General features: G+C 46.1%; 1 protein-coding gene across 5 annotated transcripts in view; it reads right to left on the bottom strand.

Moving 5' to 3' along the window:
- Positions 1 to 7,129: 7,129 nt before the first annotated feature.
- The window catches only part of ST6GAL1 (ST6 beta-galactoside alpha-2,6-sialyltransferase 1), a 49,109-nt gene continuing 31,486 nt past the window's right edge, over positions 7,130 to 24,752 (bottom strand). For all 5 annotated transcript variants that reach the window (XM_088061174.1, XM_014258420.2, XM_088061175.1 and 2 more), the window contains 6 exons: positions 22,011 to 22,131; positions 20,244 to 20,907; positions 16,640 to 16,737; positions 11,754 to 11,855; positions 10,369 to 10,543; positions 7,130 to 8,550 (listed from right to left, as the gene is read on the bottom strand). In XM_088061174.1, the coding sequence (XP_087917300.1) occupies positions 8,309 to 8,550; positions 10,369 to 10,543; positions 11,754 to 11,855; positions 16,640 to 16,737; positions 20,244 to 20,868 (1,242 nt within the window). In that variant the 5' untranslated portion in view covers positions 20,869 to 20,907; positions 22,011 to 22,131 and the 3' untranslated portion in view covers positions 7,130 to 8,308. The remainder of the gene's footprint in view (positions 8,551 to 10,368; positions 10,544 to 11,753; positions 11,856 to 16,639; positions 16,738 to 20,243; positions 20,908 to 22,010; positions 22,132 to 24,752) is intronic.

The raw sequence follows: 24,752 nt of genomic DNA, 5'->3' as shown, positions 1-24,752 counted from the left end.
TGGCAGCAGACAGTAGAAAGCTAGGTTTAGGCTACCTAGTGCCTTTAACAACCTCAAATACTACAAAACTAAACAACCAAAGAGTGGCGGTGAAGGCACTGACCAACCTATGGCACCGTGAATGGACTGGAATGGACCTTGGGAACTCAGTGAAGGCAGGCAAAATTCATTAAACAGCAGCTGAATTAAACTAATTTGCATTTACACAGGGCTTTTAGCTGAAATGTGAAGATCCCCACATCAATCCTTGCATCAATCACCCAAAGGGAGATGCTCCAGGCTCTGCACCAGGCAAGGACTTGTTCCCGTTTGCAAATGCAAAGTTGCTGCAGCATTGCAGGATTTCTTACGGGTGCCTGTGGATTTGCTTCAGTAAAGGAGCTTAAAATATTAATAATGAGGCAAAATCCCATTGACTCAGGACACTCCTGATTGCAAAGTGTGAAGGTGTGTGATAGGTACTTTGCCTGTTGGATATCTTGCTGATGGGTTTTCTGGTTTTTTTTTTTTTTATTAAATAGAATTTCCTGAAACTGATTTCACCCAAAATGCCATTTCCTGGTTACTTTCCCTAATGATTACTAAGCTTTTGTTATTGTTTGGCCATGAACAAGTGCCAAGTACTGCTCTTGGTAGAATAATCACTTTCTGACTTCAAAGGAAGAGCTGTTTTTAAGAGCTGTGTTCTTGGAAATGCTGCACTTATCTCTGCCAGATCTTTATGAATCCAAGCAAAAGGTACATTAGCAAATAAACAGAGAGCAAATTTTTAACTTGACCAGGTCAGACAGATGGCACCACGTGTTTTCATAAGCACTGCAATTCTCAGGTTTGCACTGAGCAGTCACTGGAGGCTCAGCCCTGCTTGAAAGTAAAATATAAAGTGTTTCTGGCATTTACTGATCCATAGAAGAGCTTTGAAGTGCAACTTCATCACAGCTGAAAACCTCATGCAAGATACCCAGGTGTTTCCAAGGGCTTTGGGGAGTTTGGAGGGATTAAGCTAAGATTTGCAGTACAGGGATTTTGTAACAAAACACTTGGCACAAAAGCAGCTGTGCCCACCTCCACATGGTTTGTACCAGAGATGCAAAAAATCTGTCCTTTGAGTGTCCTTGTGCTGAAAGCAGCGTGGTGCACAGCTCCCACACACTGTACAATACTGACATCTCCTCCTTCGTGCTGTGAAATTCCTGCATGGCTGCATCCCTCTCCTCACCTTCAATGAGCGTCTTGCTGCATTACACCCTCAGCTTGAGCTGCTTCAGCAAACCACAGGGCTGAACTTTTCTGTATTTATTGTTTTTTCTCTAAGCAGCTCCCCTGTAAGAACCATTCCCCCCAACACACACAGTGACAGCTGGCCACAATGTGGAATTTAAGTGTGCTGACAAATTCCACTTTGCAAAATACAAAGCATGACTTCAGGTGATAGGATAGCTCAGCTGCTTTTAATCTGTGTGTCAGCTTTTGCAAAGATGCTTTACTGCTTACATTGGCAGATTAGTGAATAAAAGCTTCCCTATAATGCTGAGGCTGTTGAAATATCAAGCACAGCTCTAGAGAAACCATCTGCTCCCAAGAATGGCTGGGCAGAGAACAGGGGTGGGATCAGAGCACAGGTACACACACAGCTCTCAGAAAGGAGAAACCCACACCCATCACTGTCCCTTGCCAGCCCCTTGGAGGCTTTCTGGGGCAGGGCAAGGTGCAGTGGGGGGACACAGCGTGGCCAGTGACACGCCTGGGGTGACAGGGCTGGACAGAAAGGGGGGGAGCAGGGGGCAACAGAAGCTTTGTTTTAATATTAATAGTTATTCAATAGAATTGAGAATTAACTCAGCTTAGAACTATTTTCTGCACTGTTCATTTTATAGAAAGCAGTGGTAAAAATAGCTTTCTTGACACACCACTTCCTCGTTTGCACATACCACCAGGGCCACTTATTTGTTATATTTTCCATTCTCTGCCACATATAACAATGCTGCACTATAGCACCATCATGATATTTCTTTATTGACTAAAAGGGTAAAGTTAAACCAGAGTAAATCAGGATTCCCTCAGGGCACAGGTTTGGGTGTCTACAGGCAGGAAGGCATCAGGAGGCCAGGGACAGGCATGCAGAGCTGGATGAAACCTTCACCATGAAACCTGGAGCAGCACAGCCTCACCAAAGCCCAGCTTCCAGCCCCTGGTGTCCCTACATACCCCAGACCCACTCACACTCACTTATTCTGCCTTTGCTTTACACAAATCAAGAACTGAGGTCTGGAGAGACCTTCCTTCCTTGCGGGACACAGCCAGGGAGGAGATGGTTCAAAAGTCAATCCAGTAATGATGGTGTGGGCTCAGTTTATGAGAAGAGACCCATTTTATGGCTGGTTTTTTGCATGCCTTACCAGCACAGGCAATCAGATGGTGGAATGCAGCAGCCCCTGCCAGCTACAGCGGTGTCACCTCCACCTGCTGGTAGAATGACCAGAGCAGGGGGCACTGTGCCCACCCTGGGCACCCTGCACACGAGCTCAGCACAGAAGCTCTGCTGGGAGGTGAGCTCAAAGACAGCTCTCTCAGAAAGCTCAGAGCTGATAGAGCAAGGCTGCAGAGGTTTGGAGGTGATGGGGCATTTCCAGCACTCCACACACCTGGCACCTCTGGAGCCCAGCTGGACACACGGAGCTCAGGCTGCTGCCAGGATACACAACTTACCCACACAATTACCTCGTGCCAAAGCCAAATCCCCATCTCATTGTCCCAGGCACTCACCAATCTCCCTACACAAACAAGGGCTAGAACTGGAAGCAGGAAAGGAAAACAAATATCAGAGAGAAATATGCAAGGGACTGCATATCTTATTTATGCAAATTAGAACTCTTATTAAAAATAAGAAAAGGGTTTATCTAACCTGTGGGTCACAATTTGGCCAGACTCAAATTATCTGCCATGACAGTTCAACATGTCAACTTAATCAACAGGATTAAGTTGCTTCTTGTCAAAACTGCTTTGAGCATCTCAGTTCTAACAAAACAATTTTTCCTTGTTGTTTCCCTTAAATTCTTTGGCTTCAGTCCCACTTCACACATCCTGTACAAACAGCCTAAAACCAGCACTTGGGACAAGACAGCACCTTCCAAATTCCCTATAAAACTCTGTTCCCCTAGCAAGAAACTTGCACTTCGCTCAGCCTTCTTCCTAAATTCCAGTGCAAATGCCCCCTCCCACATATTTACTTAAGAAATGTGTGCCTTTAATGTATCTTTGGTAAAGCAAGTAGGATAATGTCTGTGAAGATATCCAAGGAAAAAATAGGCAGCTGAGAGGGGAGACAGATTCTCAGTTCATGAAAATTATTTATACCTTCCTTGATTGTAGGATAATACTTCAGTGACTTATCCCACTTAAAGATCAGCTTCTGTTTTTTTGGAAGAATTTTACATGGTAACACATCTATTTGGCATTTCTGAATGGGTGTGGAACACTCAGCTGAGCAGGACAAAACTAAGGAAGTTCCCCCTCCATATACTTGTTAAAATTAGTGTTTATGTAACACTTCAGGCACCATAAATAACATTGATTTTGTAATATACAACCTACACACTGAGCATGCAATTCAGTTTTCCTATTTTTATGCTGCTGAATATACCAGAAATTCACTTTTAATGAAATACAGCCTAGATTCACACTTATTAGTGATTTTTATTTTGTTTTGGGAAAGGAGTGCTACAAATGCTGGTACCACTTCCACCACCCAGAGTTCTGCATTCCATTTGTCTTTAACTATCAGAGAAAGACTCAGCTATTCCCCATTTTGACAAGTTATGTTTATAGACCTGAAACAGCCCAGGGCAGTTCAGCATCACCAGAGTGGTGAGAGATAAACACCCCTGAGGGCTCTGTGTGAACTCCAAGGGGCTGGAACAGGTGATGACACACAGCTGAGTGTCTGGAGCAGGATTAGCAAATGTTTGGCTGATTTAATCCCCTTGTTACCAGGATCTTTTGTATGTCAGGGTGCTGGCCCATGGAATCACCTCGTTGTTGTTTTTGTAAAGGATGACAGGGCCAGGCAGGAAAAACACTGCAAGGTATTTGCAGGAATAGAAATAAAGACATTCCAAGTTGGTTTTGTTCCCACAGACACAGCTTTCCATGCACACTGACATCCAAAACCAGCAGCACACTCAGACCTGGATGGAGACAGTAAGCCAAGCTCACTGGGGTTTGGGAAGTGTCTGTTTCTGCTCCGAGAGATCCAACTTCTGCCAGAAATCACTCACTCCAAACCAAACCATTTTCAGTCCACTCCCTCTGCTCCTGCCCTTCTCTGGCTTTAAGAGACTTATTTGGAACAAATTGCACTAAACAAACACTTTTCCAAACCATCTCTCACACCTGATTTTCCCTGCTCATCTTCCATTCTGCTTTTGGAAACAACCATGTATCTTCCTAAAACATATCTTAAAATGAGGATTTTTTTATTTTTTCAAATATTCACTGCTTAAATTTTCTCCCTAAATTAGTCTTCTTCACTGAACACAAGTTAGTGGTAGAGCACTAAGCTTGAAGTCCACCTGGCTGTCAAAAGATGCAATTCAAATGAACTGTTCCCTTTATCCCACATGAAGCTACAAGCTAACTGCAGCCAAATGAACACACGGATGCAAACTCCTACAAAACTTGAACCTCTGCAGAGGTGACATCCTGGAGGATAAGGAGCAGCAAGGAGCCACCTACCTACAGAGGGATTTCACAGGACTTGGGTGAAAGGTGAGGTTCCAAGGCTGGCCCCTGGAAGGGCTCTTTCCCCTCTCAGTGGAGACACCGTGAGCAGGCTACATTTGCAACCCTCTAGAACAATCCCCTGGAAGAAGCCTTGCACACAAACAGCACACAAGTTGTGCATGACATGATCTGGGCATTATCAGTCCCAAGAGACACCAGATCCCTCCAATCTTCCTCTCTACTGAAGCCATTTTCCATACCTTTCCCAAGACAAGGCTGTTAGGCACCTCACTGAGTTTAGGTCAAAAAGAGAAGCAGCTGTTTGCTTAGAGCTCAGAGAGACAATTTCACCTTCATCTGCACTTCCAACACCAAGCAAGAAACAAGCAAGTCTTCCTCCTTACAAGTTCTGTCTTCACAAAAGGAGTCCTGATCGGTAGCTCCTGGAGTGAGGCACACAGCCAGCTGGGGCTCAGCTTGCTCCCAGCATTTCCCAGGGAGCCCACGAGCTGCAGGTGATCCCACAATCCCCAACTTTCACCTCTTAGAAATGCACAGGGATAGAAACTAAGGTATGGATAGCCATGCACACCAATTATCTGCTCCAAATGAAGTCTTCTATACTGTGCCTTGTATCATCACCTGATGCAAGTGCTGCAGTTTCCCTGCCAGGTTGATACAATTCACAAATGAAATCAAACACCCACAGCTCTGGGCAAGAGTGTCAGACTTCACAGAGCAGAGGAGGATGAGCCATCCTGCCTGTACCCACACCTTCAGCTGTGTGCATGCACAGAAACAAGGGCTGGGGCAGCTTGTGTTTCTTTTCAGGGGATGCCAGCATGTATCTTTTAACCATCACTGTGGATTTACTGGTGTGTCGTCAGATCTAGTTCCCACTCACCCACTCCATTCTTCTTAGGGCACCTAGGATGGGTGTGTTGACTCAGGTGCATATAGTTTGAATTTCTGGGACTTTTTCCCTCTTCTTTAGTGAAAGCAAACCACAAAAACCCACAGGCAGTTTTGTCAGCCTGGACAATGAAAAATCTTTAATGACAACGAAGTCCAGTGTTCCCCTGCCAGTAACACACTGTCATTCCTTCTACATCATCCAAACTCATCCTTGTTCAACCATGAACTGCTGACAGTGGCAATTACCTCCTCTGGGCTCTGGTCTGACCAGAGAACCTCTTCCCACCCATGTCCATGGCTCTCTAAAAATGCAAAGCCAAAGAGGGGTAAAACCAGGCTCCAGCTGGAAATATTTTCTAGCTTTCCCATATAACTACAGAGCATCCTTCCCAGTATTTAGTCCTGCAGTGGGTAACTGGAAAAGGCAGTGTTGCCCCTTTCTACATGGACAGAAAGCTGCTCACTCTGGAAATGGTGAAGACTGCAGGAGGACAAGACTTTGGTTACAATCTAGCTATTACTGCCCACTTACACCTGGCTCTTCTAAATACCAGATTTGTCATCACTTGTACCTTATATTAGATTTCGACATAGGCAGAGAAAAAAAGGAAAAAGGGTTACCACTAGCTTATTTTAAGCTCTGTCATAAATCCTGTAAAACTCTGTTTAGACTGTAAATGAATCACATGTTGGATGTAGCTGTTAGCATAACATTTGAAATTCCATGCTCAGTGCAAGACTATTGCCACTAAGTAACTGAGGGTTCTGAGAGATCTGGGGAATCTGTTTGACATTTTGTCTCCTTGTAGGAGCCATGCAGGGAGCAGGCGGGTTTGGGACCCCAGGTGAGCAGCAGGCAGCCTGTGCTGGCTCCCCAGAAGCCACATCCCATCCACCCATAACACAGCCCAAGCCAGGGAGGGTGGCAGCGTCTCCACAGTGGGGGAGTTGGTGGGAAATAATGTTCTGAGAATTAACACATGAAACAGTCTAGGAAAAAAGTCAGAAGCTATTTGAATCTCAACTAAATACACAGTAAAAGAAGACAAATTGCTGTGGCAGATACCTCCTCCTCCTCCTGATCCAAGGAACAGAGGTAAGGCTGTCAGAACCCAAGGGTAGAGATGGGGAGAGGATTATTGTGGCTGTCTCCCAAGCAACCCCTCATGGCGTTTCCCCTGTAAGCTCCCTCCTCCCCGGCAGGAATTCCCGAAAAGGAATGCTTTCCAAGCTGCATTCCTGGCCTAGTGGAATGAGCAGTGGTGCAAGGACCTGGACCTTTTTACCTGTATGTAACTAGTAAACACTGACAGATCCAATCCATCCCAAGAGATGGATGTGCTGAAAGGCAGCCCCTGTGCTGGAGGAGCAGCAGGGCAGGAGCTGAGGGCTCCCTGGAACAAGCAGGGACCAGCTGTGCCAGCAGTGGTGCAAGGCTGCTACAAAGCCCCAGGGCCATGGGGACAAGACATTTACCATTCACCAAAGCCAGGCCGGTGACTCCACAGGATTTATTCAAAACAGGAGAAAGATTTCTTCCCAGACCTCATGGAACACACGAGTACAGAAGACAGGAAAGGTGTTCTCACCAACACACTGAGATTGCAGAGCTACCCCTCCCAGCATGCTGCCACAGGAGCCCCTGGAGCAGGAAGATGCTGCCCTTCCCAGCTCTGCCTGTGCTTCAGCCCGAGAAGCAGAGCATGCTCTCCCTCCCCACCACTCGCGAAGCATGGAATTGGCAAACCTGCTCGCCCCACCTATGCAGAAAAGCACACAGCAGGTGAGAGATCCCCTCTGTTGGCCTGCAGAGGGCTGGAACTCATCTAGCAGCAACTCTGTGATGTTTGTGTTAATGGGTATAGCAAATAATTCATCAACAATTGCAAAGGTAGAGCAGCAGAGAGCTGGAAAAAGGCACCAACTTCCAGTGAGTTCTCCCGTTTGTGCCTTGGAGCACCTTCCCCAAAACCTTCCTGATAAGGATTCTTCTGCACTGGAAAAGGAAATTATTACTAAAATTTTTAAATTATAAAAAAAAAAGTAAAAATATTAGAAAGTCTTGCAAGATTCACTGAATTATGAAATCCTTTCCTCTTCCTTTGCCAAAAATGTCACCTGAGTGGTTTCAGAAGTCTTACAATTTGGAAGGAAGTTCACAGACTGTTTATAAAATCAAATATTTTGGACTAGAAGTTTAGCTTATTATTACACAGCTTGACAGCATTTCCATAAATTAGCCCTACTCTGAAGAGCTCCTGACTATGGGAACAAATTCTAAATGTTTTTCATGTTTCCCAGTGGCCCAGGTTTTTGGCTGTCACAATGCCTTTGAAGCAAACCAAACTGTGTTCATTGTATGATCCTGACTTGTGCAATCTCTGCTTAGAAAGCCTCTCCTGTGCCTCCCCTACACCATCACTGGCTGAGATGAAGCCAGAGGTATCCACGTGCTGCGAGAGCCTGGCTCCACTGGAGTCCATTTATTGCAGCCAGGTGGCTGTACCACAGTGAGCCTTACAGCTCAGAGCTGGTCAACAAAGTCCTAAGAGCAAGCCTTGCTCACGGAAGAGCTGTCAAAACACACCAGTGCTTAGACCTAACAAATCTGACAACCCTGATTAAAAAAGTGCTTTGAAAGTCGAGGAAAACTGAACACAGTAAAACCAATCTAGCAATGCACTTTTTGGAAGCCAGGCAGGGTGACTTTGCCGTGAGTGTAGATGTCCTCATCTGTGCCCTGGTTCATGTGCTTCACCAAGTTCTTCTCAAACAGGAGGGGGTGGTAAGCTCCCATGGTGCAGGCGTGGTCGTGGAACTTCTGGTAATAGTGGCAAATGTCCGTCTGCCGCTTGGAAGGGAGAAATTCGTACACGTCCACTTGGTCACACAGCGTCATCATGAGCACGATGCCTGGGGAGGGACAGAGAGCAGACACCCCCATGTCACACCAGAGACAGGATTAAACATTCCAGAGGGATAGGCAGACAGCAAGGAGCAGGCAGCTTCAAGGGGGTTTCCTTTATTAACATTCAGAGCAGAGGGGCAGAAAACAAGTCTGGCCAGACTGGGCTCTTTTCTGAAGCCCTCCCTTGCCAAGTGCATGATCAATGTGATTTCAGCAGGTTGTTTACACTGACAGCCATGCCAAAAGGACAATTTTTAAGAGTGCTACCATTAGCTGTGATCTTCATGGAAACTTGGGTGGCTACCAAGCATGCACTGCAATGAGCTGATCCAAACAGCCCGTCCCAAACCTGCCTGGATAAGCAGAGATGAGACCTTTGCATTTGTCCCAGATGTGAGCGCAGGGAACATGAAAGGGCCTGTGCTGGGAGATGCTCAGGGAGACTGAGCAGCCTCTGCTCTTCAGCTCCCTGGAGCAGAGCAGTGCTGCCCTCCTGTGTCTCCTCACCCGAGGACATCACACCAGTCAGTGCTGGGCACAGCCACAGCAGCCATAGTTACTGGCTGCTTTTCTTCCAAGTGCAAGAAACAGCAAGAATATACCAGAGAAAATTCATGCAGGGTCTGAGGCACCAGGGACCATGTACAACCTGAGAACTTTAAGCCATTAAAAGAATCTAAAGTATATTTTAAACATGTTTTCATCCACCTTTTCAAATGAAAATTTTTGATCACACTTCCAGGGAACACAGAGCTGGAAACTGGAGCTCATCTATGCCCTTGAATTTGCCAAGGTGACTTGTTTAACAAAACAAAAATTTGGCAAGGTGACTTGGCCCAAAGTTAAGCCCCAGAGGAACTGCTGTCTGACATGTGTGTCTTCAAGCCCTTAACTCCAGTTAACAATTCTGCTGAAGTCATTGACTATGCTGTTACACAGCTGCTCCACATATATCCAAACAATGATTTAATAGGTGCTGGGCCTGGCAAATAATGAAACAACTCTGTTTACACAGAGACAGAAAGTGCCTCTGCCCCAGCAGTGATGGAGCAGAGGTGGGAGCAGACAAAGGGTGGAAGCACAGCAGTTGGACATTCATGGCAAACAAGACTCTATATCTATGCTGTGATTTCAAATACATGGCAGCTTCCCCAGAGGTTCACTCTTTTTTATTCAGCTGCTCACAAGAGCTGCTTTCCACTAAGCAGGAAAACCTTTGCAACAGCAGAATGTAAGAAGCAGCTCCTTTGCTGAGGAGGGCATATCACTGACCTTTTCAGCAACTATTCAGTCTGACCTTACACGGACCTCCAGTAAGTCTATATATATATTTGTGTGTGTATATATATATATATATGTATGTATGTATATTCTCATACACATAATATAAATAATATAGGGAAAAGAAACAGGCACATGTTTAGAATCCATTTACAGTAATCAGATTTATTTGCCTGACCATATCTGAGCCTGCAGGAGACACATCCTTCCTCTCATACCCTGTGGGAACTGCTCTGGTACTAGAAGCTACAAATCCTAGAGACCACCCCAGTGGTGCAGTCTGCTCTCCTGTTTCCACCTGGAACTGGGCCATGTTTGTGACTGCTGTTTCAGGGGAGTGCTGCAAAACACTTTAATACAACTGAGCTGCTGCTCTGAAGACAGGAAGCTTAAGTTTTGGCACAAGACAAACACTGTAAAAACAATTCCGATAAGCACCATAAATTTGTAGTTGTCTTTGAAAAAAGGCATCTTGGAGAGTTCTTGCCTGCAAACTGAACCAGAAGTTTAGAGGGCAATTACCTTACCAAGAATTATCTTACCAAGCATTCCTGATGATGGTGGATTAGGCTGAATATGCTCCAGGGAATTCTCCTGCAGAATATCCCAGAGCTGCCACTGCATTTTGGGATTCAGGATATAGAAGGGCTGCTCTGGATGCGCTCTACGATATGCCTTATAGCTTTCAAAAAAGTTGTAATCTGGTTTTCTGTACCACTGCAAAACAGAATCAGGAGGTCAGATTCTTTATTTCTGGCCCACTTTACTGTAGCCAACAGGAAACAAGGATGAGTGAGAACTTGCTGCTGCTAGGGAAGGAGATCCTGCTACACACCCTCACTCACTGTCCCCTTGGGCCACTGGTGAGCTGACCCAGTAAAGAGAGCAGGGAAACCCCAAATCTCAATGAAGGACCATTGAATGGGATCAGGATATTTTGTGATTTCATTCTGCACTGCCCAAGACCAGATGATGTTGAGAATTCTGCCTTAAATCTTCCAGAACCAGATCCTTCTCCACATTGCAATACCAAGCATCTTATTCTGCAGGCAAGTGTTCCCAGCTCAGCCTCCTGAACCAGACTGAGCTGATTTGCATCCTTAAATTTCCCCTTTCAGTAAAAACATAGGAATGGTTTATATTTTCCTAAAATTATTCAGAGATTTTTTTTTCCCTATGCTGTAAGTATCCCGTACTGGTTTTACTGACTCTTAAACATGTTGTCCATAGCCCCTTATGCCTCCTGAAGCCCTGGGACCAAGTACAGAAATAAACATCAGGGAGAAAATAGGAAATGCAGGCCAAAGAAAGGAACGCAAAGACCTCTCAGTTACATCCAGAGCTTAAAATAAAAGTAAATAATAGACTATTCACTCCTACCTGCTTTCACTGTGAGCCTTCAGAGCTCATCACATATCCAACAATGCTTTTTTGTACTCAAAATCAAAAGTTAATTGCTAGAGGGATTGCACACCCACATGTGAAAACTGACACAGACCTTCAGAGGGTTTCCCAATCCATTCATAATGCATCAACTATATCCCATGGCTGCCTGGTGCTTGAAATATCCAAGCATCAGCCATCAGCAAATCTTAGATTAACTGTCAGAGAGAGGAAATCATCCTATCATGAGACAACTCCTACAGCCAGCAGTGACCTCCTCCCTGTGACACCAGCCCATGGGAAAGGAAAAGTGGTGACCCATTATCCTTGGCCTGAGGGCCTTTACAGGCATCAGAAGCAGGCAAGTGTTTTCTTACTCATGCATGGGATACTCCCAGAAGTACACACAGATACATCCACAAAACAAAACAGTGAACAAGAATGGCTTTAGAATGAGTGATTGCCCACATCAGGAGGAAGTGGCTTAACAGAAGCACTTCAAAGCATGGGAATCTGCTTTTATTGACAAAAAACTCAGTCTTACCTCATGAATTTCTGCATGATATGGTGCTGGATCCCAGACAATTAAGATTCCAGTGTTATATAGTGGTTCCCTCAGGAACTGCTGCTCTTCAACAGTTACAAGCTTGGAAAACAACAACAGATAAATGATATGCAGTATGCTATCAGAATTAGCAGGCAGCCAAGCAATAAAACACCTGAAAACAGCCAGAGCCACCCCAGTGCTGGTTACTGAGCATGGCACACTGTGTGCAGCAAGGACACAGCTCCAGCAATGCCCTTCCAGCACCCAGGCCAGTCCTACCTAGCAGCAAAGGACTTTGTGGAGAGTCACAAGAAAAGCCTTTGCAAGGCTTTCTATCCATCTCCAGTAACAAAATAAGGACAGGAGCCTCAGAGTGACCCAGCCTGGGTGAGGATCCTATCACCACAATACCAGGAGCAGGAGGGAACACCAGCTGCTGCCAGCAGTCACCAGGACAGTCCAGGCAGAGCCTAATGCAAACACACTGTTGGCTTTATCAAGAACCTTTATTTAACCCAAAATGTAGGCCAGCAGGTAGGTGCATGGTTTCTCCTCAGCAACAGGAGCCCTGGCAGCCAGTGCTCAGCCTACTGAGCATCAGTGCAAGAGTGGAGAGACTACAACATCCCCAGTCAATTCCACCTTGTGCCAAGCCCCCATGGCCTCTGTAGAGCAGGGAGGGGACAGCTCAGGCAGGGGAGGTTTGAATCTCCTGAGAGCAGAAATGAGAAGGAAAGCTTCAAACAGAGTTCTCTCTATACACTGGACATAACCACCACTGCTTGGGACACCCAAGGGTAACTCAGGTCTGCAGCAGAAAGAAAACCACCCTAATCAAGCAATTAATCTTCTGTCCTCCCCACCCAAAGCCATAACCTGTACAGGCACAGCTCATAAATGATGTAATCATAAACAATAATAATAAATATCTGCTTCCATTTGTCCTGATTTTCTCCACAGATCTAATTATGAGCTATACAATTAGTCCTTGAGTATCCTGGCTGCCTGCATGGCTGCCCCCATAACCAGAGCAAAAGGATACTGCAGCCAGCCCAGATGGGAATTATTCCAAAAGCAAGAAGAGTTTCCTCACATCTGTTGTTAACTCTATGGGATTAGGCCTTGACCACATGCACTGCCTGGTTTCATTTCCTTACAGCAGCTGAAATATCTAGGCCACTGACAGCTGGAGTGTGCAGTGCTGCAGGTGTGAATACCTGCCTGCAGCCTGTGGACACCAGAGGCAAAGAAGGGCACAGCAGCTGGCACCAGCCATCCCCTCAGCTGAGCACAAGTGGGATGGAGCACTGCAAAGGGGCAGGAATATGGCAAAGAGCACGTGCACTTTATTTTCATTCCATTGTTTCTGTAGCCATGCCAGTTGGCAGAAGCACACAAACCCCGAGAGGGCTGTGACAGACACAAAGGCAAACAGACAAGAAACCAGGTGGGAGCACCTGCACAGCCACTGTTTGCTGTGTCCTCCCACACACCAGAGATGGCTCCTGGCACAGCCTGTGAGCTGTCAGTCACTTAACCTGTCTGCTGGAGGAATCTGGCTCCCCATTCACCTTTAGTGTCCATTTGTTGTTTAACAGCAACTGATTCTTCTAAGTAGTAAAATTCAATTAAATTACTACATGACTGACTTGTCTTGCCCAGATTTTTGATTCAATTAGCTAACTGATCTATTGGTTTTCTGATTTCTTCTTTACCCAGTTCACTGTGTAACAGTATCTTATTAATACAGCCCCTACCCTTTTAGTACATTTATTGGCCATATCACAAAGATTTCCTTCTTTCCTGCTAGCAGCAGTCAATGTCCTGGAATCTAAATATGCTCTCCCTTCCCACCACAGCCTTCCTCCATTCCACTGATGTGCTATCTCCTCTCTCTTCCTCTCTGCACTGTTAGTGCCAATAACAGCAAAGGCAGCCAGAGCAGAGAGTGCTCTCTGTGACAGCCAGAAGCCAGCCCAGTAGAACTGGAAGCAAGGGCTGGGAGGAATGAGGTACTCTGGTCATGTTCAGCTCTGCAGAAAGGAGCTCTGGCCTCCAGCATGACCTTGGCACTCCCCTCACACTTCAGCCCTTCCTTTTGCAAGATGTGACTGCTTTCCCAGGGCAAACCAATGCCTTGAGTCAGACTGCAGGAAAACATGCCATTAAAAAAGCAGCAGTACTGATGAACCAGTCAAAGCCTGAGAAAATAAATGAGGCAACATTAAAAAAATTCTTCATTTAGAATAACTACCAGGTTTGTGGACCTACAAGCATATCCTCAGATCTGGAGGTCCCAAATTTCTTGCCTTCCTGTCAGTACCAGTCTGTTAATCTTTCTGTGTGCACAGATGTACAAGATACTTAAACCATCCACACCATGTATGTCCTAGAGACTGGCCAGCAAATCACAGAAAAGGATCCTAAATAATTATTAAGAAACTGAGGGCCACTGGCCATGTGTGCCAAAGGGATATTACTCAATACAGACCAGCTTTGACAGATCAGATTCAGGAGATCCCATTTCCTTCACTCTGGCAGTGGACTGAGGATTAATCAGCAGTAAGAGCCAAAATAAAAGCAGCCAAGCCCCAAACCCATTCCTTTTCCCAGTTACAAAAAAAGCCAGCCCAGAACAAGAAAAAATGACAGCTTGTCCAGTACCTGATGCCTGTAAGAGCTCTGAGCAAGGCAAGGTAAGGCACAGCTCCTGCAGTGAGCTAAAAAGAGAATGTGATCAGGCCACCCCACTAACAAGAAGGTTTAAATGATGTCACCCAGACTAGAACACCACTAAACCATTCAATGTGCAAATGAAAATGGGTAAGAAAACCAGGCTTCCCATCCAGTGGTCTCTGAAGTTAACAGGGACTGCAGTCACAGCTGCTGAGATGAGACTCCTGCACTACAAACACAGAAAATCTTTTTCCCTGCTCAGCAGCCAGATTGATGCTGCCTTTTGAGTTAACTTTAGCCCCTAAAAACTGCAGCAATATTATTCTCCCTGTAACTGAAGTTTTCTAAGGTGGTGTCTCCATTCAGAAGGAACACGAGCCGTGACTGCAGGCTGACTGGAGGGCAGAAGCACTGTAATGACATGGCTGTAACTACACTTGGTTCAAAGTAGGTGAATCCACATGGAGAGTCCTATCACAACCACACAGTTACCCTCCTCCCTGTGCAGATAACACTGATAGCACATGGGTTATGCACATATTTTCTCTTCATATCACTGTAAGCCTGGCCATGAGCACATCCTCCAGAGAAAGTTTGTTTAAGTGATAACACCTATCTAACATCAGAAAAATACACAGAGACAGGAAAGATGAAAAAAAAAAAGAAATATTTCAAACAGGGTACAGAAGTCAGCAACCAGATGATCTGTCTGCTCAAATCAGACTGGCTCAGAAAGGACAAACTGTCACCCTTCTGACTGGGGGTTTCATGCAGGGGAGTCGAAATGCAGCAACAGCAAAGAGCATGGCAGCAAGGGAAGAGGGACCCAAGGGCAGAAACAGCATTCACACAAGGAGCAAGAATATCCTTTGAAAGACACACAAAATGAACTAGGCAAACTGGTTACACATTAGTTCTGTGTCTTCTTGCCTTTGAAGAGGATGGTCAAGCTCCTGTTGCTCTTCTGAGAAACTTCAGACCTCATTACACAGCAGCATCCATGCACTCCTCACACAGGGACAGGTGAGAAAACTCCAGGCCTACAGATCTTAGCTTTGGGGTAAGGAAAAGAAACTGCCTTTTTGGTTTGGGATTACAAAAGCTACACTTCAGCCATTCATCTCTCCCTCACTCAGTTCCTCAGCCTTCATGTGCCCAAAACCTCCTCTTCCCTCTTGTGGGGTGAGGAGGTGCTTGTACTCAGTGCTGCAATGCTGCACCAGGTCTTTTAACCTAATGACTCCTGGCCTGTTTGGGCCTCCTCCATTCTCTCACCAACACATCCTACTGTGATTTCCCCTTTTCTCTGCCATGTCTACACTTGAAGATTTTTCCCCCCAAAAAGGACAACCATGAAGGGTAACAGGTCTGTGGAGGAAAGGTGCAAAAGCTCTGAGATGTGCCTACAAGAGCAAGGGTCTATTGCTGGACAAGTGGCAGACTGACTCAGCTAATGTCCTGTGACACGTGGTTCTAACCCTGAGAGTTTGCTTCACAGCCTGCTGCTGCTAAAGGGAATCAGCAAAGGAACACCTTGATACCTACAAAGAGCTCTCAGAGGCAGGGGAGATTGAACTCTGTAAGCAAGGCCTTGCATTAAAGGCACTTTTTGCCATGCTCTGCAATGAGGTCCTGGAGCCACCAGATCCCATCCCTCTCCTGGCTGTGCACAGGCTCCAGCTTTAAAGGTGGGTCTTTTGTCAGGTGTCTTCAGCCATGTAGCAGCCCTGGTTAATGTGTTATCTACAGAGTGTGCAACACTGCTGGGCAGTAAAGAAACACTGTTCTTTTATTGAAAGTCAAATAAAGGTCCTTCATTCTTCATCCCCATCTCTGGGGCAGGCACAGCCCATCTCTTGGCACACCCCTTCTTGCTGACCTGCAGTGGCTGATTCTTGCCTCTCTCTCCAAAGGCACAGCAGCGGCACGGAGCTGGCCCTCCTGTGCCTACACAGAGCCTTTGAGCAAAGATAAAGTACAAATCACCTTGTGCCTGCTGTAAATCACAAGCAGGCTACTGCAGGTTTGCAGGTGCATGCCAGTGTCACTCCAGCTACCTCGGATTTACCAACTGTCCCCAATCCAAGGAGAGACATCCCCATCCTATAGCAATGTGCTAAGGACAGGAGAAATCAGATGGACAGCCCTGTTCTTCCCAGCTCCCACACACAGCTCTGCCATGCTTGGTGCACATTCCTCAGACCTACCTGGGAATTCACAAGACGAATTGTTGTCTTTTGCCCCACATCATCTTGGAAGCCCCTGACAGGAGCCCCATTGAACCGCAAGACGGCGTCGTGGCTGTCTGAAAGCCAAACAGAGGGAAAACCTGTGAGCCAGCAACTGGGTTTGAGTGATACCAGAAACAAGTGACATTATTCACCTGCACTTCTAATACAATCTGGCTAATCCCTGGCTTTCAGCCTAACATCTAGAAGCAGCAAGTCAGATTCTTTGGAGGAAGGTATGGCTCAAACTTCATGACCAATACACTTTTTAAAACCTGCTCTTTAAAACTACAAACTCACTACCAGATTGAGAGTACAACCCTAGTATTTGTTCTCCCTCTTCCTCCTTCCAAACACTTTACTAGGAGAGAGACCAATACACAATTCATTTACCACATGGCTGGCTGCAAACTAAGAAACCAAGAAGCAGTGGCAAGCCAGCATCCTCTCTTGCAGCCTGGAGGCTGACCAGCCCCAGAAACATGTACACCAACCACAGTGACCTCAGCCTGCCAGCATGCCTCCCACAGAAACAAACCCACTGCTGTGCCTTCAACAGACACAGCTTCTTACATGCCTTGGGATTCACTGCGTTTTCCTCTGCTGGAATCATCTCTTAAGATCGCACAGCACTGCTCCAGCACCCTCCTCTGCCTTGGCACAGCCAGCCAGGCCACTGTAATGTCCTGGAGTCTGCCTGCTGCTGTGACATGCAGGGCAGTTGTGCCTGACACCCAGGCTTCCCCCTGCCTTGTGGCTGCATTTGGATAAGAAACCCCCCCAGTGATCAGAGGGGCTGAGTTAGAGAAGCAGGGTCATCTTTCCTGCATTCACAATGAGGGCACGACTGCGACACAGCACCTGCAGTCAGGGTCTGTGGGAATTGCCAAGTTCCAGGGCAGAAGGACCCATCTGGTCCAGAACTGGGTCTTTTTGAGATAATTTTCTTGAAAATGGGAGTGCTCTAACGAGCAATGCCGGAGGATCAGTAACCCCTAGCAGCAAAGACTGATTTCTCAGCTATTTTATTCTCCCCAACAAGTGGGGCTCCCTTCCAAAGCACCATCCAAAACCAAGAAAGGTGCTGTTTCTGGAAAAAAGTGTCTCCATGCTGAGAAGTGGCTCTGTGGTTACCACTACAGACCCTTAGCTCCACATCCTACCTTGCACTAATGCCATAGAGAGTTGTGATTTCCCCATATATAACTTCAGCTAGACACCAAGCATTAATATTCCCCAAGGTTGCACATTAAAAGGGTGTTCAGTGACTGCTCAGGCAGAGTAGCTGGCTCAGTCTCTCCAGGTGGTTGTGCTACACTTGATATCTCTCACATCAGATTTTTCAGGGACAATTTATAACCTTCAGTAATACCAAGAGCCCAGGAAAAGGTGGTTGTTTACAACCCTGTGCTGCTTTGCCAGCCTCCCTTACTTTACTTAATTGCTCATTTGATAGCTTAACATGATTACATGGAACAAATATTTCATGGAACAATAACTCAGCAATCCATTGTGCTCATTTACACAGGTACTTCATTTTAATCTTGTAAGATTTAGTACCTTGTCAACAACTTCCTCCAACAACATCACATTTCCTACATGGAAAAACTGGGAAAAACCTACAGAAATACACTGAATGCTCCTGAATCCTTAATACTCACCCTGCCCAGCTCAAGGCTGCAAGTGCTCAAACTCTGCAGAAGCACCAGCAGAGTTAAATGATTGAGCAGAAAGGTGAAAGTTTGTCACCCAGGCAGGAGAAACACAGGGCAGGGACACCAGCAGGGGTTAATGGCATTTGCCTCAGGCACACTACACAGTGACCTCCCCAGCATCCATCCCTTGTGATCTGGAACAAACCAGTGCTTCAGTCAGGGGAGGGCTCAGACAGCGGCTGTGGGAACAATGAGAGGGCTTTGCCTGTCTGACATCTGTGCAGGAGCCAAAGCACAGCCCATCCCACTTGGCTGCTCCCATATCCAATCCAGAGAGCAGAGGCTGCATTCCACCACTCCAGAACATCACCTCCCACTCCTGTGAGGGTCTCCTTCCACAGGAACAGGCACTAGCAGCAGTGCTGGAGCCTAACACAGACACCCCTGGGCACAAGCCAGCTGAGCTGGGGAGGCTGTTCATCACAAGGTCACTTCTGGGCAAACCTTTAGCTCTGAACTCCAAGAGGCACCCAAACAAGCTGAGTCAAGTACTAGAAGGAAAAGTAAGAACTGGCTTCCCAAGTCTTGACCCATCTCACTTCAAACATTCCTAAGAGGCAGAAACATTTAATCAAGCAACTCCGACCTGCAATTTGTACCAGGAGGTAATGCTGCTGTTCATTGCATGTTTCATAGCATTTGAACACACTTCCAACTGCTCAGCCTCACTCTAGCTCCTGCTCCTGCCATGTGGACACAGAGGAGTTTGGGGGAGAACTTCTGAGCAAGAACTAAACACTGTCTCCCACGAGGGACTATGATTCTGAAGGCTCTGCCAAAGTTGTCCATGAATGATGCATTAAAATTTATCCATCTACCTGCTTCAGAAGATGAAGGCTACTTACAGCTTAGTGCAGGCCAAAGGAATCTGATCCAACAGACAACTTATGAATACAACCAAGCCTGCAAACAACTTCCACTTGAGAGGAAACTCCCAGACTTCAAAACTTCTTCAGTGAAGCTACATTTCAGCAAAGCATGAACCTTAACTGAGCTCCAAACACCAAAAAATGAAGCAAGTTGAGGGAGCTGCAGGCTCTGGAGAATTTATGCCTGGTACAAAATCCTCAAATGAAGACCAGAGAGCTGGTTTCCCCAGCAGGCTGCTTTTGCAAAGACAAAACGCTTTGGCATCAAAACACACCTCTTTATAATCCACAGTAAAAGACCAAAGCTTCAGCAGTTATTAATTAATGCATTAATCTCAGGTAAATGATGTCAGATGAGACTGCAAAGCATCACCAAACCTTGTCCAAAGAGATAAACCCCTATAGTCTTTTGATGGTCTTCTGGGGCACTCAAATTCAGTCAGCTGCCTCATGGCTCAGAATGAGGCAGTGCCACTTTTGGAAAGCGTTGAGCAAGAACTCCAGAACCACTGAGGCTGGAAGGTACCTCTGAAGATTGTCTGTGCCCAGCCATCTGCTCAACACTGACTGCTCAGGGCTATGTCCAGGGGTTTTTTTCCCCCTTTAGGATTTTTTTTTAATTTCTTCCTTGAAAATGTCTTCCTGTATGAATTTTTTTCTGACTGTACAATAAGCATTACACAACCACCCCAAGCCCCCTCAAGAAACAAACACTTGAGGAACCAAGACTGCTCTCTGGTACCCAATACTCATGTAACCTTCTTCATGATGCCAACAGGATCACAAAAACCAAAAGGACTTGCTAGAATAGAGCTACCTCTTACTCCCATCTCCAGCTAGGCTGAAATATTTACTGACTTTAGAAGTTTAACATTTCAACTTGTTTTGAACACCTTTTGACCACAAGAGACTTATCAGTAAGAGCATGACAGCAGGTTACTTCTACTCAGCCCAAGTTATAAATGATATTTGACTTCATGCTAACAGGAAGATACCAACCTATCTCTTGTCCCAAGCGAGATGATTTCAGAGACCCTGCTGAGGACACGACAGCACAGCGACCCAAGTGTCCCACTGTTTCACTGAGGCTTTTCCCTGGCAGGTATTGCTGCCATTCAGAGGTACCAAAAGGACCATCTGACTTCTGTATCATGGTCACATTGACCCTGTCCCGCAGCTGGCAGAGCAGCTTCTCTGGGCTGAGCTTAGCGTTCCTCTTTCCATTGTAGCTCACGTTGTACTTGTTCATGGCCAGGTAGTTTTTCCTGACCTTCTGCAGCCTGGGTATGAGATTTCTGGATGAGCTGTCCTTATCCCATACCTTCCCAAAGGCTGCTTTCTTGGACTTTTCAGCTGCTTCAGAGGTGCTGCCTTTCACTTTGTTTTGGGTACCAAGCCACATTTTGGATACCTGCCCCAGTTCACCAGCTGCTTCATGGAAAAGGCCTTGTGATTTAACCAGGTTCCATTTCTCCAAACTCCTGTGCCCCTGAAAATCATCACTGCTGGTCTTCAAAGGATCATAGTAGCTTCTTCTTGTTTCTCTCCAGAGGCAAACTGTCAGTGCTATCAGTATCACCACAAGAACACACATGAACTTTTTCAACACATTGATGTGAACCATAGTGCACGGTGCATCCAGGTGGGACACTGGAAGCTGGCCCTGGGAAAAAGAAACAGCTCAGTCAGGGCTGCAGGCACAGGCACACACACACACAGGTAAAGTCATGGAGATCTGCCTGCAGTGGGAGGGGAGAGAGACAACATCAGGGTAATTCTAAAATTTCAGGCTGTTTAAACATCTCATTTCAAAGTCTACCACCTCAAACACCAATCAGAAAGATCTGAGCTGGCTATCAGCCATCACATGCTATGTAATGGTGAGGCTACTGCCACTCAAACCTTATTTCTACTCCCTTCCACAAGTGACAGCCAAATTTAACATTGCCAGTATCATACCAGCAGGCAGGGTAAGTCTACACATTGCTTTGCTTCATCTCCCATCCCTGACAGTCAACATCCAAATGCCAACAAATGCACTTCCAGAAATGAGTTTTTACTTGACCACAGGCTTTAATGCTAATAAAGAAGATTATAAAGCATAGAACTGGAGAGAGAAAAAAAGTTCTGAGTTCATGAGCACCAGGAGCTTCACCAGCCTAGTACTTTGGTGACCTTCCAGGGAAGTGCTCCAAGTCTGCAGTAGGCTGAAGTACACTCTCAACATCAAACCTCACTGAACACCTGCTGGAAGCCAATTAAACCCCAGTAAGGTTTGGGCCATATTTGGGCTCCTAAATGCACTTGCATGAACAATTATTCCAGGTAAGTTACCTCTGGAGAAAGCAAAGCCAGACACTGTTGTACAGCACTGCCTGTCTTCAATTGCACTGCCTCACACTAGCAGATACCTTCAGCTCCCATCATGCCATAAAAGGGGAAATCCAACAGGAGGACTGCCCAAAAAGCAGCTCAAACTAGGCTGATTTACAGGGAGCTGCTGTATAAAACATACACTGATGCATAAACACCTCACAAGCAGCACACAGGACCACAGAAGACAGAACAGCAGCTGCTCATTTCCCTGCATGGCTGCTCCAGATGTGTCCAAAAGCACGGGAACAGTATGGAGACTGCAGGTGTCCTCAGGAGACAAACACATGCAGATAGTGTTCTATCATTCCCAGAGAGACACAATTTCCTCACTGAGTAACCTGCTGAAAGCAGGGCTGGGCTGCAGAGAGGTTACTGAGCTACAAACACTACCTGTGGATAAAGCAGCAGCTCTCCAACTCAAGTCATTTTTGGCAGATTTTCCTCCGTGGGCTTAAGCAGGATATCCCCAAATACAACACTTCTGTGATGTACTGAAGAGTTCAAGAAATACCTGCAAATAAAAAAAAGAAAAAAGAAAAACTTATTAAGGATGAGCCTCAAAGTTCTAGGGATGAGCAAGTATTGCCTCAGATAAGCCTGGTGGTCCCAAAGAAGCTGTTACCAAGGCCTGGAAGGACAGCAGCAAATACATTAAACACCACAAAGATTTTAAATGCCTAAATGCCCACTCAAAATGGGCATCTTCCTTCTTTATCTGAAAGCTGCTCCCAGCTAAAGCAGACAGCAGCTCACAGGCTGCCTGCTCACTGGATACACCCATAATACAGTGAAGGAAATAACCTGATGCTGGTGCTTAACACAATGAACGGGGAAAAGAAAGAAAAAGCTAACTTTTCCTAGGGAAATATCTCGCTGCCTATCCTGGAGTAATTCAGGCACTCTTGCAGAGAAGGCTCCCTGCTTTTTTGGAACAAGACTGCTTTATAAAACATATCTTAATCCGTAAGGCTTCACAAAATAGATAAATGTGTTTTAGACTTTAGTTTCACTCTGTCAAGGAAATGCAGCAAGAGAAAGGGAGATTTGACAGTACTAGCTGAGAAATCAAGAAAGTAGCTTGCTTTTACAGGAAGTCTGAGTCAATACAATGCCACATGAGCTAAATTACAAACTCTACCCTTTCCAGGACTAAATACTAAATTATTAAAGCATCATAATGCTGACAACTTATTTTTTAACTTTATTAAGGAACAAAATTATTTTAGAGCACTCCACAATGAAAAAGCAAATATTGCTCTACCTCCAGTTCTTAAACAACAACAAAAAGATGCAAGAAACACAAGTAATTCCAATAATTGAAACTATTTGCCCTGCCTTGACAAACTGTACAAATTTTCATTTCCAGAAGTACAAATGTACTAGAAGGGCACGCTGAAGTCTTTTTGAACCAGGACAGGTACAGCAGTCTGGAGAGGTGGGGCACCAGGAGGGGATGCAAGGGGGGGTCACCGGGAGGGGATGCAAGGTGGGGGTCACCGGGAGGGGATGGAGGGCACCCCTGTGCTCTGTTCTGTGATGGGTAAGGGTCCCCAGTGTTTATGGTTCTTCTCCTGCTGTGGTCTCTCAGACTGTCCCTGCTGCCTCCTGCCATCCCCTCTGCAGCTGGGACAGCCCACTCAGGGCCTGCCCAGTGCCACAGAGAACAGAAAGCAGCACATGAAGGCAGCTGGCTGCAAAGCCATTTACTGATGGGGAGAGCAGTGCTGAGTCAGCCTCCACATTGTCAGGGCTCTGCCGGCAAACCACACACACAGCAACACTTTCCAAATCCAGAGGAACACCAAAACACAGCTGTCCAGTGTCAGCTCTTCCTACTGACCTCTGAGACACCTCCCTCTGCCCACAGCCCCCAGCCGGTGAACCTTTTATTCACACCATTTCCCTTTACAAGGGGCAAGGATCTGGCTTCCAGAAAATGCAACTGAGACCTTCTGTGCAGGGAGGACAGAGCCTCAGTGCTGTCAGAGGTGCCCAGAGCCTACCACCCTGCAGAGCAGAGCTCTTTGCAGGACTCTGCCCTTCCTTTGACTTAAAAAGGTCTCCTGAGGGGTTTCCAGGTGGAGGTGATAGCAGGCACATCTCAGTAACCATCAGTTTTGCTTCTCACACTTGAATTATCTAGAAGGGTGGCAGGTTCATTACAGTGAGGCAACTTCACAGCTCTGCAGGTTCCTGCTGGGACACTCCTTGTGGTAGTGCGCAGCACAGGATGCCCAGCAAGTCACAACAACTCCTCTCCTTTTGAGGCCACTCAAAGGCACCTGGAAAACTCACCTTCTGCACAAATTATCCCCACCTTGGACTGTACACGCTGCTGCAATGTGAACAGTTAGTTTGCTTTGATTTTCAAGCTGGCAAAGTAGGTTCTGCAAACATGTTTTAGCAGAGCCACAGCATTTCAAGATACCTTCTGCTCACTATGGATGCTTTGCAATTCAGCTTAATTATTACTACTACATCACGTGATGTGATTTTATTTTATTTGCACAAGCAGTGCCGTAAGATGGGGTCCCTCTCAAGCATTCTGCCACCAAAACTGTTGTGGAGAAGGAAAGCATCTGCTCTTCCTGGCAAAGTAGGACAGCCCACAAGTGGCCACTTGTGTGCACTTCTGTCTGGCAGTTGTCAGTACAAAGGTACTTTTACAAAGGTGTTGGAAGCTTGCCACGTACACAAAACACAGAGTGTCAGCTATGAGTATGAGGAAAGAAAGGACAAAAAAAAAATTAAATCCCCCAAACCTAGAAAAAAATACTTAAATAGCTGCCTTATTGAAACCCAGAACCTGACACAGCTGTAGGATACAGCACACAGCAAGTCCTTCAAGGGTAAATTAATCCCATGCAGAGAACACAAGTGAGGGATGTGATATCTTCAAGGCAGTCAGGGAACTACGTTCTGTCCACACACTCTTATTCTTGACCTTTACTGTCCAATTATCTCACTGGTCTCAGGTCTTAACCAGCAAAGAACACAGGAGTATGAAAATCCTACTCCTCTGGTGTCCCAGAGACTGCTGTCTGCCCAGGGAGCTGCATCCAGCAGTGCCATGGCAGAGAACACTCAGCAATCCTGATTTCCACATCCCAAAGCAGATTTACCCTAAAAATA

This window comes from Pseudopodoces humilis, chromosome 11 (genome assembly GCF_049639895.1).
Source record: "Pseudopodoces humilis isolate 2021_Gansu_Grassland_sample_001 chromosome 11, ASM4963989v1, whole genome shotgun sequence".
Taxonomy (NCBI): domain Eukaryota; kingdom Metazoa; phylum Chordata; class Aves; order Passeriformes; family Paridae; genus Pseudopodoces; species Pseudopodoces humilis.
Note: the sequence above shows the minus strand (reverse complement) of the source record. Positions and strands in the feature narration are given on the sequence as shown.